Genomic DNA, 16541 nt, shown 5'->3' with positions numbered 1-16541 from the left:
TGTTGCTCCCGCGCCTCGCTCAGCCAGTGAGTGGGAACCGGTCTGTATGTGGGATCCGAACCCTCGGCGGGAGCGCCACCACGCTCCCAAGCAGCGCACTGTAGCAGTGCGCCACCGGGCCGGCCCCCTTTTCTTTTTTTAAAAGATGACGGGTAAAGGGATTTTAACCCTTGACTTGGTGTTGTCAGCACCACGCTCCCCCAAGTGAGCAAACTGGCCATCCCTATATAGGGATCCAAACCCTTGGCCTTGGTGTTACCAGCACCACACTTTCCAAAGTGAGCCACGGGCCGGCCCCATTATTTCTGCCATTGTTTTAAACATCTTTTTAGTATATTTGAATTCTTTAAAAAAATTGATTCTTTTGGAGATTCTTAAATTTCGTTTATTAATATTGCTGTTTTAGCACAATATACTACTTGTTTTTTGGGGTGTAGCATGTACACACAAACCTAAATATTTGCCTGCATACACGTAAGTCCCATCAGAGTAGGGATTTTTGTCATTTTTGTTCCCTGTTGTATACTTAGTGTCTGTTATGGTAGTAAGTACTTAATGCATATTTATCAGCCGAATGTGCGTTGCAATATATGGACATGTCATTTTTGCTTTTTTTATATAACCTTTTCAAAAAATTAAACATTTTATTTTGAGATCATTGTAGATTTACATGCAGTTGTAAGAAATAATACAGAGATTCTATGTACTCTGACAGAGTTTTCCCTGATGGTAACATCTTGTAAATATTACAACCAGGATATCTACATTGGTAAACATAAAGAACATTTTGGTCCATCTTGTTAGATCAGTTGTTTAGAGTGAGGTGTTATATAACAACAGAGTCAAGGGTTCGGATCCCCCTACTGGCCAGCTGGCAAAAAAAAAGAACATTTCCATCACTACAAAGATCCTGTACATTGCTCTTTTATAGCACCCCCACCAACTTCCCACCTCTACCCCCACCTCCTCCTTTTACCCTTGGCAAGCATTAATATTCTCATATTCTCTATTTCTGTAATTTTGTCATTTCAAACATCTTATATATTGTACAACTCTAAATATAATAAAAACCATTTATTTGTACACTTTAATTGGGTGAATTATGTGGTATGTGAATTATATTTCAATAGAGCTGTTACAAAAAAAATGTTATATAATGTTAATTATGTTAGTGTTAATGTGATAAATGGAATTAAACTATATGTAACCTTGGGATTTCTTTTTCATACAGCATAATTCTCTAGAAATTCAGGTTGGTTGTTATGTGTATCATTAGTTTGTACCTTTTATTGCTAAGTAGTATTACATGGTATGGATGTACCATAGTTTAACCATTCACCCATTGAAGGACATCTGGAATAGCCAGTTTTTGACCATTGCAAATAGAGTTTGCTGTTAACATTCATGTACAAGTTTTTGTGTGAACATAAGCCTTTGTTTCTCTAGGATAAATGTCCAAGAGTGCAATTGTTGAGTTACGTGATAGCTGCATTTTTAGGTTTTAAAGAAAATGCCATTGTTTTTCACAGTGTCTGTGTACCATCTTACTTTCCCACCAGCTATGTGTGAGTGATATAGTTTCTCTGCATCCTTGCCAGCATTTCCTGGTGTTAATTAAAAATTTTAGCCATTCTTATAGGTATGTAGTGATATCTCATTGTAGTTTTAATTTGTTTCCCTGTGGCGAATGATGTTACATAAAATGTCTCTTTGTGTCTCTTGCCCATGTTTTAATTGGATTGTTTGGTTGTTTTAAACTGTCGAGCTTTGAGCCTTCTTTATGTATTCTAGATATAAATCCTTTGTCAGCTATGTGATTAACAAATATTTTTTCCCAGTCCGTGGTTTGTCTTTTCATCTTTTTTTTTTGGTGTTTGGCTGGTACAGAGATAGGAACCTTTGACCTTGGTATTATCAGCACCATGCCCTCCCAAGTAAGCTAACCTGCCAGCTCTGTCTTTTCATCTTTTTTTTTTTTTTGTCCTTTTTGAGACCGGCCGCAGCGCACTCAGCCAGTGAGCGCTGTGAGCGCACCGGTCATCCCTATATAGGATACGAACCCGCGGCAGGAGCGCTGCTGTGCTCCCAGCGCCACACTCTCCCGAGTGCGCCACGGGCTCGGCCTCTTTTCATCTTTTTTAACAGAGTATTTTGCATAGCAAAAGTTGTTAGTTTTTTTGAAGTCTACTTTTTCAACTTTTCCTTTTATGAAGTGTGATTTTAATATCAAGTCTCCTTGTGTAGCTCTGTATGGCGAATATTTTCTTTAGTTTTTTTTCTAAAAGTTCTATAGTTTTATATTTTACATTTAGTACCATTTAGGTTTCCTAGGTCTGCTGTAACATTAACACAAGCTTTGTGGCTTGAAACAACAGAAACTTATTTTCTCACAGTTCTAGAGGCTGGAGGTTTGAAATCAACTGCAGTGGGCCAAAACCAAGGTGTTGTGGAGTTGTGTTCCCTTCTGAGGTCTTGGGGCCACACCATTCCAATACTTGCCTTCATGTTCATGTAGGTTCTCTGTGTGTCTCTGTCAAATCTCCCTTTGCTCATCACTTATAAAGGTACTTGTGATGACACTTGAGGCATACTTGGGTAATCGCGGCTAATATCCTTATCTCAAAATCCTTAATTTAATCAGATCTGTTACCATATAAGGTAATAATCACTTGGTACCATATTAGGTAGTATTCCTAATTCCTGGGGATTAGAAAGTGAGTATGTCTTTGGATGGCCATTATTCAGTTTATGCGATCTGTGATCCATTTTGAGTTAATTTTTGTTTAAGGTAGGAAATTTGGATCAAGGTTCTTTTTTTTTTTTTTTTTTTTGCCTATGGATGTCCAATTGCTCCAGCATCATTTGTGAAATAGAGTGTGTCTTTTCTCCGTTGAATTGATTTTGTACCTTTGTTAATCATTTTTACTTTTTAAGATATAGTCTTGCCAGCATGTACTCTTCTTTAAAAGTTTTAGTATCTATTTAGTAAAGACCTGTGAAGTGATCATCCTTAGGGGCTTTAATTAGTTTTGTGTTAATTACTTTATTATTTATTTCAACTAGAAATCTTTGTTTCTTCCTTTATGTGTTTACATTTTTAATAAATACAAGAGTACTTCAAAAGTTCTTGGAAAGACTTGTATTATCTTTTAATTTTATTTTTCCATGAACTTTTTCAAATACACTCATATAATTTTATTTTATTTTATTTTATTTTTTATTTTTTTGTCTTTTTTCGTGACCGGCAACGGATCGTAACCCTCAGTGTCGCGCCCGTACCGGACCGGCAACGGGATCGCAACCCTCGGTGTTGCCCCCGCTCCTCGCTCAGCCAGTGAGCCACCGGTCTGCATGTGGGATCCAAACCCTCAGCAGGAGCGCCACCGCACTTCCCAAGCGGCGCACTGTAGCAGTGCGCCACCGGGCTGGCCCATAAATACACTCATATAATTTTAAACCTGATTACTTTTTAAAGTTTTTTATGTGAATGTTTTTCATAATACCACTAGTCCATAGTAACACAATATTTGAAGAGTTTGTGTTGTATAGTTTGTTCAACTCATTTTTCTTTTTTTTTTTTTGGCAGCTGGCTGGTATGGGGATCTGAACCCATGACCTTGTCATTATAAGGCTGTGCTCTAACCAGCTGAGCTAACCAGCCAGCTCCTGTTCAACTATATTATATGTAGTTTTTGGGGTTAATTTAGGATTTTCTAACAAAATAGTTTTGTCATCTAAAGTGATTTTTATTTATTGCTTTTCTATATCTTTATGCCTTTAAGTCTATGCTTTGTTTTTATAGCCATTGCCATTATTTTTGAAAGTAAGTACTAAATAGAAATTGTTGGGTTTGTGTCTACTTTTTTAATAAAAATTCATTCAGCATTTGACAAAACATTTTGTTGTACCAAGGGGGAAAAAAAAAGTTTGTCCTTTAAGGAACACAATCAATAAACTAATTTTCCACTTAATATTTTGCTTCTAGGAAAGTATTTAAAAGCTTTTTAAAAGACTATAGTTTAGTTTATTATAATTAACAGTAATATAAATTAGCCATATTCTTTAATTTAGAGTATATGTGTGTATATATATATTTTTTTTAAAAAAAAGATGATCGGTAAGGGGGGATCATAACCCTTGACTTGGTGTTGTCAGCACTATGCTCTCCCAAGTGAGCTAACTGGCCATCCCTATATAGGGATCCGAACTCTTGGCCTTGGTGTTATCAGCACCACACTTTCCTAAGTGAGCAATGGGCTGGCCCTTAGAGTATACTTTTTTATTGTTTTTGATCATATTTTAAAAATTATTTAGACAAGAACAGGTGTTGAACTTTTTAAAACTTCCTTATTGGTACTCTTTAAGATAGTTGGTAACTATATTAACCAAAAAATTGTGAATTAATTTATAGTTTATTTTGAAATATTAGGTGTGCATTTTGAGAAAAAGCTAAATTAGTAATTCTAAACAGCAGTTTTGCTTGGTTTGCTGAGATTTGATTTAGGACTTTAGCATATATACATATAAGTAATATATATGAATCTATACTTTTTTTCTAGCTACCCATATGTATCTCAAAACTATTTGGATAATGTACTATATTTGGATATATTGTGGAATGGCATGCAGTGTATTTGGAATTTTGAAAATTATTTAAGTTTGTAGTGACTTGTTTATTATGAATTCAGAAATAGTAAGTGTTCTGAAATTTTTTCTCATTTAAAAAGTTTTACATTCTTTTTTTGAATTTTTACTTACTTTTTTCTTTTTTCCACTTTACATTTGTCTTGAAAGTTTTACATTCTTTAAAAACAATTACATGTTTCTTAGGATTTATTGGAATGGTACTTTGTAAATTTTATTATTAAATATGATTAGGGTGTCAGTTTCCTGCCTGGTCTAAGCACTATGTAAGTATTTTTTTAAATGATTACTTTATTTTAAAATATATTGTTTTAAATTATAAAAGTTTTTTTTTTTTTTTTTTTTTTGAGACCGGCCACACCACGCTCAGCCAGTGAGCGCTGGCCATCCCTATATAGGATCCGAACCCGCAGCGGGAGCGCTGCCGGGCTCCCAGCGCCTCACTCTCCCGAGTGCGCCACGGGCTCGGCCCAAAGCCCCATGGTTTTTGTTGGATTATTTTGCATAGTGCTGCATTTTTTGGGAATGCATATGGCTTTTTTATAACAAAACTGATGATATCCTTTACTAGATCTTTCGGAGACAGTTTGTAAGCACTAACTTTTCTGAATCCATAAATATATATTCATAACATTCAAAAGAAGGCTGGTATAATGATATTAATATCAGACAAAATTAAATTCAAATAACATTACAAAGGAAAGAAATATTTCATACGTATTAAAAGAACCATGAACGTTTATGCACTTACTGACGTAACTATACAGATGAAAACCAACAGAATCGTAGGGAGGAATTGACAGGCCCACAATCATCATGGGATATTTAAATTCAACTCTTTCAGGAACACTTTTAACCAAAGATCACATAATGGAGAAGATCCTCAAAATAGGAACAGGATTTGGATGTCTAGCTACTAGATCATGTTAACAGATTAAAGGAGAAAAAGTATGTGATCATTTCAGTAGATGCCAAATGCATTTGATAGAATTCAATCTTTTATTATAAAATGCCAGCAAATTAGGAATAGACTGGAACTTTCTTTTATTTCTCTGATTAAGGGTAGCTTCCCTAAAATCTATAGCAACTATACTGTGTAATAAACTCTAGGTGCTTTTCTAGTCAGGAACTAGACAAAAATGTCTGTATCACCCCTAACATTTAACACTGTGTCAGGTTTTAGGCAATTCAGTGAGAAAAGAAGAAATAAGATAAAGAAAGATGAAAAGGAAGAGATAATTTCTGAATAAAAGTAACTACATATAAAACCTAAGAGAAACAACGAGTAAAACTATTAGAATAATAAAGTTTTGCAAATCTTGTTGATTTTTTTAAAGAACTAACTTTTGGATTGTTGTTTTTCTCTATTGTTTTTTTAATTCTCGATTTCACATATTTCTATTATTATCTTTGCTATTTCCACTGTTTATTTAGGAGAGTGTTGTTTAATTTCCACACACTTGTGAGTTTTCTAAATTTCTTTCTGTTATTGTGGTCAGAGAACATACTTTCTATGATCTTATTCTTTTCTTCCAAAAAAAAAAAAAAGAAAAAAATTAAACAAAACAAAACAATAGGGCCGGCCTGGTGGCGCACTGCTACAGTGCGCCGCTTGGGGAGCACGGCGGCGCTCCTGCCGAGGGTTCGGATCCCACATACAGACCGGTTCCCGCTCACTGGCTGAGCGAGGGGCGGGCGTAGCACCGAGGTTTGCTATCCCGTGGCCGGTCCCGGTCCGGTACAGGCGCGACACTGAGGGTTGCGGTCCGTTGCCGGACACGAAAAAAGACAAAAAGGAAAAAAACAAACAAACAAAAAAAACTATTAGAATAAGAGTATAGAGAGATTTCTTGATGCAAGAACTGACAAAACTCAGCTGGCCAGTTAACTCAGTTGATTAGAAAATGGAGCTAATAACACCAAGGTCCAGAGTTCGATCCCTATACCAGCCAGCCGCCAAAAGAAAAAAAGAACAAAAATCAATAGTTTTTTCTATACCAACAATAATCAGATAAATACTTTGATAGAAGAAAAACCCTACTTAGAATAGCAACTTTAAAGTGCCTTGGAATAGGGCCGGCTCGTGGCTCACTCGGGAGAGTGCGGTGCTGATAACACCAAGGCCCCGGGTTCGGATCCCATATAGGGATGGCCAGTTAGCTCATCGGGTGGGCCTGGTGCTGGCAACACCAAGTCAAGGGTTAAGATCCCCTTACCGGTCATCTTTAAAAAAAAAAAAAAAAAGTGCCTTGGAATAAACCTAATAAAATACGTATAACTGGGCCGGGCCTGTGGCACACTCGGGAGAGTGCGGCACTGAGAGCACAGCAGTGCTCCTGCCGCGGGTTCGGATCCTATATAGGGATGACCGGTGCGCTCACTGGCTGAGTGCAGTGCGGCCGGTCTCAAAAAGGACAAAAAAATAAATAAGTAAAATAAAATAAAATACGTAAAACTTCTTAGAGAAAATTACAAAACTTTATTGGAAAGCATAAAAGAACTGTGTAAGTGGAGAGACATGACATATATGGATAGAAAGATTCATACGTGGGTAAGATTAAGATGTTCTCTTCAGACACTTCGAAAAATGCAAATTCTATAAATTCTCAAGATTTTTTTGGTAGAATTTGAAAAATGAATTAAAAAATTCAAATGAAGAGTTAATGACCAGAATAACTAAGAAAATTTTGAAGTAGAACATAGAGATAGAACCAACCCTGTATAATATATAAAATGTATTATAATGACATATTATGAAGCTGTGGTAATTAAAATGGTATGGTATTGATCCAGCAGTAGGTAGGTGGTCAGTAGAACACATCAGAGAGCCCAGAAGTAGTCCTATACATATTTTGGAGAATTTATCTTTGATATGATGTCACAAGTCATTGGCGGGAAAAAGATAGCTTATCCAGTAAAGTAGTATTTGGGCAGTGGCTTTGAATATGGAATTTCTATGCTATACATAAAAATATTTTTGGGGCTGGCTGGTCAGCTCAGTTAGTTAGAGTGTAGTGCTGAGAACACCAAGGCCCAGGGTTCAATCCCTGTACCTGCCAGGTGCCAAAAAAGAATTTCCAAGTTGATTAAGAACTTAAATGTGATGAGCAAAGCTTAAGCTTTTGGAAGGAAATGTAGGGGAATATCTCTGATCTTAATTAAGCTTAGGACTACAAGAGCACAAACCATAATTTTAGGAAAAGGTGAAAATTTAGACAACGTTAAAATTTTCTGTATTAGAAGACCACAAGCAAGGTTGAAGACAAATAGACTAAACAGTGATGTGGTCTTTTTTGCTACAGCAGATTAAATCAGAACAGATTGGTTTATATGTTATTTTTCCCCTGAACATTAATACTTTGGTTTATAAGCAAATGACAGCTGAAACAAAGTATATTAAAACACAGTTGAATATGACAAGACACAATTAAATACTATCATGCAAAATGCCCAACATTCATTCTTCATGGATCAGTTTGGCCCTGAGTTCTCTCTTGAAATACCTATTGCATGATTCTTTTCCATTGTGCATTTTACATTTATTTCCATAATTTACTAGCTTTAAACACTTATAAACTTCACCCCCCACCATTTTAAAAAAATTTTAGGGTGAAGTGTTTATTAAGAACTTAAATATGTTTTAAAGTGTTAGTATTTTTATTTGGATTGTTCAGGTTTTTCTTAGTACTTTGGTGACAAGTTTGCACAGGTGGTCCACACCAATCATTTTTTCCCAAAGCCCTATAAGTTTTACTGTGCAGTTATGCAGAATCCTAAGTTTTTCAATATATGTTGTATTATATCAGGAATATCTAAAGTACATAAAGGAAATGATTCAGTGTCCAGAAGACAAAATTCTTGGTTGTTAAGTCATTTGTCCAGAAGACAAAATTCTTGGTTGTAAGTCATTTCCCCTCACAACTTGGAAAACATCATTCTATTGTTTTGTCATCTGTTTGTACTGATGAGTTTGATGCTAATTTGATTTTCTTTCCTTAGTAAGTGATCTAGTTTTTACTCCCTCTCTGGAAGATGTTAGAAATTGAAAATTTTTTTTCAGTATCTATCTGGGTATGAGCCTTCCTAAAATCCATTGTACAAGTTATTCAATTGTCTCATTCTGCAGACATTTTTTTTAGCTCAGGAAATTACCCTCATACTCTCACTTTCTCTTTTTTTCTTTTAAATTAACTTTTCTTTTTCTGTTTTCTATTTTGTGGCTCTTCAGCCACTGTATTAGGCTCTTATATCTCTCTCTGGTGAAATTTATTTTTCTTGTAGCAATCCTTCCTTTCTTCCTTTAATTTTAGCAGGTTTTTTTTTTTATGCCGAGTTAGAAGATAATCTTAATTTAGTTATTTATATAACAGTTTCAATGTAAGTACCCTTGTTTAAAGGGTATTTTAAAGAGTATCCTTCTTTAAAGAGTACTCTCTTTTTTTAACAATTTCTTAAGCTTTTAATTTTTAAAAAATTAATATATATTTTTACATTCTATAATGTTGTTGCAGAACAGTTGGGAGAGAATGGAAGAGGGGAAAGGGGAAGGAAATGGGATGGAAGAACGAGGAGGGAGGAAGGGCAGGATTGAGGCCTGTGGCACCCCCCCTCATTCCCACAGGGGAGATCAGGGGGCATCCAGCAGTGGCTTGGTCATTGCTAGTCTGGGTGCAGATGTCGGGGGGGTGTGTGTCAAAAGCTCTCACCCCCTACCACCTCTGTTTGGGAACCTGGGGCCCTTCTTGCTGCTGCTTGGTGGTTGTCACTGGGCTGGTTGTGGGTGTTGGGGGTGTGTGGCCAAGGCCCTCAGCCCCCCATTGCTCTGGCTCAGGAGAGCCTGGGGTGCTTCCTGTAGCAGCTTGGTGGTTGTCTCTGGGCTGGTTGTGGGTGTCAGGGGGGCATGGCTGAGGCCCTTGGCCCCCCCTACCTCCCCAGCTTGGGAGAGACCAGGGCGCTTCCTGCTGCAGCTTGATGGTCGTTGTTGGGGTGGTTGTGCATGTCGGGGGTGTGGCCAATGCCCTCGGTCCCCGCACTCAGGACTGGTTGTAGGTGTAGGGGGGCATGGCTGAGGCCTTCGGCCCTCCCCTCTTTCTGGCTTCGTAGCTCAGGAGAGTTCTGGTCCTTCTAGGTGTTAACAGGTGTTCTTTGGTGAATGAGACCTTTACTAGTTAATATCAAACTTTGTCTCTGTTTGTGAGTACTTTGTTTTTTCTTTTACTTCTGTGGTGGATTATTTGCTGTTCCTACCCCTTCAACTCTGTGCTGGATCTAATTTGTTGTCCTTTGCTTACTTCTAAAATGGGAGAACTTCCTGTGTGGACCAGCACTTGAGCTCTGTGGGTGAGCTAAATTGCTGCTTTGCTCCTGGTTCCCTGGGGAAGGCTATTTGTGCAGCTCAGGTTTTAATGGTTGACAATAGGTACTTCTGGGTCTAGTGAGATCTGGGGTACCTGGGTTGGGTGGAAACTCTGGTCTGGGCCTGAGTCTTTTCATCAAACTGCATCCCATTCAATTCTATATTCCTGAACAGTCTCTTCTGAGTGGTCCTATGTTGATTGGGGGGCAGATCAGCTGTCCTTGCTGTGCCCGTGTTCCCCTGGTGGGCCTGTCATCCCCATTGCCCATGCTCCAAACACTTCCCATGGGATGGGCCATGCTCTGGTCTCTTGTGATGACTCACTGTCCTCTGAGTGTCTCCTTTTCTTCACTTGTGGCTCCTCACTCCTTTGTGGGTCCATGGGAACCCTATTAGTGTGGTCTTGCTGTCCTGGGGGCCACCAAGGCCCTCTTCTCCCCTGCTGCCTCCAAGCAACTTCATCCAAAGGGTACAGCTGCAGCTTTTGCCAGCACCTGCTCTATATGCTCAGCAGCTCCAGCCTGGAAGCAGCCAGTATTCAAAACTGTTGGAGCAGCTTTTTCTTTCTCTCATTGTGGCTTCTCCTGCCTTCATGCACTCCGTAGGTCTCTCCTCCTCTTCCCCTGAGCTCTAGCGGCCCCAGCTTGACTGTTGTTGCTTTTTATAGTTGTAAATTGGTTGATTTGTGCGGGAGCGTGATGCTGGGGACTGTGTATTCCACCATCTTGACCAGAAGTAAAGGGTACTCCTAATCAAAATTTTTTCCTTCTCTTTTCTTTGGGTGCCTGGCTGATACAGGGATCAAATCCTGGACCTTGGTGTTATCAGCACCATGCTCTAACCAACTGAGAGCTAACCAGCCAGCTCCTAAAATTTTTAAAATTTAAATATACTGTGTATATAGAAAAGTATCCATATCATAAATGTTCTGCTCAGTAAGTTTCCCATACTTGTGTATTCAGCACCCATATCAAGTGACAGAACATTATCAGCATTCCAGAAACCCCCCTAATGCTCCTTTCTCCAAGGTTTATATCCCATATCCTACAGGATACCAGCATACTGAGTTTTTACAATGTAGTTTTACCTGCTTTTTGTACACTATAAAAATAGAAGCATGAAGTTTGTATTTTTTGTATCTGGCTTCTGTAGCTATGTTCATCCAAATCGTTGCATGTAGCTGTAGCTTTTTGATTCTGATTACAGCTTACTCTAGTTTTCATTTTGTGAGCATGCCAGACTTTATTAATTCATTCTTTTTTATTTTTAAAAAATTTATTAATTATTATATTTTTTTACAATGTAAGATGTTGAGCAGTTGGGGGAGGGGGAGAGGGAATAGGGAAGGGGGGGGATAGGGTAGGAGGAGGAAGAAGGGGAGGTGTGGTCAAGGCCCATGACACACCCCTATTTCATCAGGAGAGCCCAGGGGGCTTCAAGGGGGCAACTCTGTGGTTGTTGCTGGGCTGGATGTGGACATGGGGGGGCTGGGTAGGGGGGTTGGGGTATGGCTGAGGTCTTGGGAGCCTGGGGCACTTCCAGGGTAGCTTATTCATTCTTCTTTTGATGGACTTTTGTATAGTTTTTAGTTTTGGGCTATTACAAATAGTGTGGCTATGAATTTTCTAGGAAATTTCTTCTGATTATATATGCAGGTCTTTTGGGTATATACCTTGGAGTAGAATTTCTGGTCTGTAGTAGATATTGCCAATTTTCCAAATGGTTGTGTCAGTTTATACTCTCAGACCATCAAACAAGTTTAGGCTGGTTCACGTCTTTCACAATACCTTGGTATTTACCATCTTTTTTTGTTTCAGTCATTCTTCTGGGTCTGTGGTGTAAATCACATTTCTACTACTTTGATTGTTGAATAAGTGGGTTTTGAAATTTTGCTTTATTTTATTCCTTCCTCCTAAATATAGCTTTTGTTTGCACATCTTGGTGGTTTAAAAATCTCTTGATATTCTCTTTTATTAAATTATTCATAATTATATATTAGCCAGCATACTGACTTATTTACTCACTAGTAGTTACTGTTCTACTTCATATAATTCACTCAGGTTCCATCGATTTTATTCATGATTATCTCGTCGTAGTGAATTTTGTTGGTATGGACTTTGTTGACAGTTTCAATTCAGTTCCTTATTCAGAGAAGAAAGTTTAGCTTGATTGGTGATAATTTTACTTTCATATCTTTAAATATTATTTCTCTTTGGTAGATTTGTAGACTCGGCTTCTATAACATAGCTTAATTCTGGTTCTTTTCTTTCTCTTACCCTTCCTTCTTTGAACACTCCTTGAAATGTTTATATTTCTCTAGATTGTTTCTTTAGTGATCTTCTCATCTTGCCTGCTTTCCATATTCCCCCCACCCCCCTAGTTTCCAGATCCATGTTTCCAGTTGTTTACTGGATATCATGCATTGAGATTTTTGTAGGTACTTTGAACTTATCTTTCCTATGTCAAATCAGTTCTTCGAATATTTCTTAACTTGGTTAATACAGTCAGTCACCTGTTACTTAGTCTTCTAAGTAGAAGTGCCTGTCTTTCTCATTCTCCCACAACTAATTATCAAAAAAATTCTGTTTTTTTTTTTTTTGGAGCTGGCTGATGCAGGGATCCAGATGACTTTATTTTTTAACACAGGAATCTCCCTCTTGTATCCAGTCAGTCACAAACACTGAGAACTATTTCTCTAAAATAAAGATCCTCTTGTTCCTCCCTCCTATACCTGCCTTAGTGCAGACCATATCATGGTCTGGAATGTTTTTCCAGTTGCTCTTTTTTCTTCTTTTTGGTCCGACAGCCCCTCCCTTCTTTTTATCCTTTATGGTTCCAGTGATTGAAGAATGCAATTACTGGCTGAAACAAAGAATTTAAATGAAAAATTTATTATTCAGAATTTTTATAAATTTTATAATGTACAAATTTTCAAGTTTTAATTTAAACAAACTTACTGATGATGGTTTCATAAGTTTGAAATTATTAAAGCTCAAAATGGCACTAAGAATTTTGGGATACTCTCTCTTTAAAGATTTTGGATAAGTATTGGCATATTGCTTTCTGGAAACATGAAATACTCATTTCCTTATATCTCCACTAACACTGGTTATTTTATTTTTAAAACTGGTTTTTAGCTTGACAAGTGAAAACCAGTACCTTGGTCTTGTTTACTTTGCGTTGTTTTGATTCCTGTTTATGGTTAATAATTTTTAATGTTCTAGTTTATTGTCTTAATTGGTAATCACTTCTAATGCTCGTATAATGGTAATTGTTACTATTTGGAGCACTTTCCTGACTGTCACAAATATTGTGATAAGCATTTTACATATATCATCTGTTTTAGTCCTCTGAACAACCCAATCAGTTGTAGATACTTTTATTATTTTATGGGTGAGGTAACTGATTTTAGAGGGGAAGAGTGACTTGTGCAGTGCCACATAGTGAGAAAACTCAGATTCTGTGATCTTTTATTACACTATTAACTCTCAAATTTATTAGTATAGATGAGGAATATTGGCATATTTGTATTTATAGGGGAATGTATTAAATATATTCTTCTTCTAGATCCCATATAAAGACAACTGCTATTTATCTGGTTCTCTTGAAAGCAAAATGATCAAGTATGGTATTTGAAATGGGTTAGGGGAGAAGAAATAAAGATTTTTAGTTAGTTTGGTTCCGGTTAGAATGTTGGTTATACATATTTAAAGCTGGAAGTGTTCTTAAATATTTCTCAAATATTGTTTCATTGTACAGTGTGGGAAATTTTAATACTTTTTGACCAAATAAGTTCAGACAGCGCTTGTGTTTTCCTTAGCAGAGAAACTTATAAACTTTATTCTAGAACTTCCTAAATTAATTTGTGCACATTTTTATAGTAGACTTATATATATATTGTGGAACAACATCTTGCCGTACATCATTTGAGACAAAAGCTGATGTGGTCCATCCTCTCATTTTGTAAGGGTTAGGAAATGAAGATCCAGTGTGGTTTAAGTGTGTTGCCTAAGATCACACAGCTACTAAATGGGAGAGCCAGAATTAAATCTAATTCTTCCTTTGTATTGTGCTTCCTATGGTTATGTTATATAATATTAATTTTTTAACATGTACTATGTAAAGCAGACTTGGTAGTTTCTTCTGTATTCACATCTAGTTCAGTTATCAATATTATTTGAGAAATACATGTACAGTTCTTAAAATTCTCAGATTTGTGTACATATGAATAGCCTAACAAATAAGCATGAGTACATATTCATAATTGTTTGTATTTAATCATAGAAATGAGATGAATCTTTTTCTGTAATTAATGTGTCACAAATGTTTCATTTATTAGTTTCTGTAGAAAATGTTTCCTGACTGCAATGAGAGAAAGCGGAATACATTGTCCTTTGTGTCGTGGAAATGTGACTAGAAGAGAGAGAGCATGTCCTGAACGGGCCTTAGATCTTGAAAATATCATGAGGAAGTTTTCTGGTAGCTGCAGATGCTGTGCAAAGCAGGTAGAGTGAATATGAAATAACTCTTCTTTGGAAGTCAAGTTTCTACTCTGAAATTCCTGTTTGAATTTTCTTGGTGTGTGCTGTTTTGAAGAGTAAGTAGTTATTTAGGTTGGAAATTGGATGTGAAAAGGTCAAAAAAAAGCTATGGCTATGTCTCTTACTGGTTATAAACTTATTAAAAACCAAAACGGAAAGATAAAAATCTCAGAATTCGCTGTAATTTTTAGTATGGTATTTTTCTAAAAGTAATCGCTCACTGATTATTCATTAAATTAACTAAGTGAGCAAGCTGGCATTTAACTCATTTAAACTCCATTCTGGTACAAATTCAACCCTTAACTAGTTTTTCTGACAGTAACAGCATTATTGAAACTTTATACATAGGCGTGTTAGTAGTTTGGCCAAATGGATTTATATAGTCAAGGAACTTTTCAGCTGCTTGCTTATGTATTTATCTAAGAAATCACAAAAATATTTGGCAGAATGCTTTAGTTTATTTTTAAGGAAACAGGAAAATCGGGTGTTGGCAAATAACTGACATTAATTCTGTCATCTGGATTTTATTCTGTCATTTAGAAAAGGAGTAAAATAGAGGTGGTTAGGCTTTGAGTATGTCCATGTGTCTATGGATTTATCACGTTTTTAACTTATTTTTTGTCTATTAGTAGTATTTTTTCAAGTGTAAAATTATTTAATAGTATTTTTGCAATGAGTTTTTGGTCGAGGGACTCTTCTCCATGGTCTTTGCATCTAAAGGACAGAAATTACCTATTTTTAGCTTCTACTTAAGGATTAAATCATTTTTTTGAAATTCTCGTTTAAATGGAATATTTACTACTTTTAGCTACTTTTATCTTTTTTTCTGTTGCTGACAGTATCTCAAATCTTGTGAGTTGTATTTTAAATTAAAAATCATATTTTAATCCATAATTTACAGATTAAATTCTATCGCATGAGACATCATTACAAATCTTGTAAGAAGTATCAGGATGAATATGGTGTTTCTTCTATCATTCCAAACTTTCAGATCTCTCAAGATTCAGTAGGGAACAGGTAAGTAATAATTAGTTTTAGTAATAGAATTTTTATAATTGAAATGGAAATTGTTTGGGGAAATATATGACAAAGTGTTTTTTGATGTGTATGTGTGTTTCAAGTAGATTGCCAAGTATCAGAACCACAGCATTTACCTTCAAAATTTGTTTGGCACATGTAAGATTGCAACTTCATGATCTGCTTTATACTTAAGCTTGTGTTATTTAAAATCATTCTAAAAGAATCTCCGTTTCGCTGAGTAAAAATTAGACTTGAGGTTTGAAGGCTGGTTTCTCTTACTTATTTTTTAACCGAAATGATTTGAAAATTAGAGAAAATTCCTTTTAGTAATGTATTTGCAAACTGGAATTTTTTTTCTTTGCTCTCTAAGGAATAGACTTAGAGTTGTTTGAAATTTTTATTCTGATAATAAAATATCATGTAAAAATGAGACTTGGTACATTTAAATTCTTAGTTCTATTTGTAGTCTCAATTTTTTTTTTGTCTTTTTTGTGACCGGTAAGGGGAACGCAACCCTTGGCTTGGTGTCGCCCGCACCGCGCTCAGCCAGTGAGCACACCGGCCAGTTTCTCAATTTTTTTTTTGTCTTTTTTGTGACCGGTAAGGGGAACGCAACCCTTGGCTTGGTGTTGCCCGCACCGCGCTCAGCCAGTGAGCACACCGGCCAGTTCTATACAGGATCCGAACCCGCGGCGGGAGCATCGCTGCGCTCCCAGCGCCACACTCTCCCGAGTGCGCCATGGGGCGGCCCTCAATTTTTTTTTAAACAAGGTTTTGGCTTGATTTGTGTCTAGTCTCAGATTTATGTATATTAATCATTCTTACAAAATGTATTTTGCACAGAAGAATGGCCACACATGTAGTTTAAAAAATAGTGATAAAACAAATACCTAGTTACTCACTAACCCAGGTCAACATTTTTCAGAACTGTAGAATCTCCTTGTAAGCCCCTGCCCACTTGAACCCCATGCTCTAGAGAT

At 36.7% G+C, this 16541-nt stretch overlaps 1 protein-coding gene across 3 annotated transcripts in view; it reads left to right on the top strand.

The window, feature by feature from the left end:
* RNF138 (ring finger protein 138, E3 ubiquitin protein ligase) overlaps positions 1-16541 on the top strand; it is a 43934-nt gene that overhangs the window by 11308 nt on the left and 16085 nt on the right. For all 3 annotated transcript variants that reach the window (XM_008569608.1, XM_008569609.1, XM_008569610.1), the window contains 2 exons: positions 14340-14505; positions 15443-15558. In XM_008569608.1, coding sequence (XP_008567830.1) covers positions 14340-14505; positions 15443-15558 — 282 coding nt within the window. The remainder of the gene's footprint in view (positions 1-14339; positions 14506-15442; positions 15559-16541) is intronic.

The sequence above is a fragment of the Galeopterus variegatus genome, unplaced genomic scaffold, assembly GCF_000696425.1.
Source record: "Galeopterus variegatus unplaced genomic scaffold, G_variegatus-3.0.2 Scaffold520, whole genome shotgun sequence".
NCBI classification, from domain to species: Eukaryota; Metazoa; Chordata; class Mammalia; order Dermoptera; family Cynocephalidae; genus Galeopterus; species Galeopterus variegatus.
This window is presented reverse-complemented; position numbering and strand designations above follow the sequence as displayed.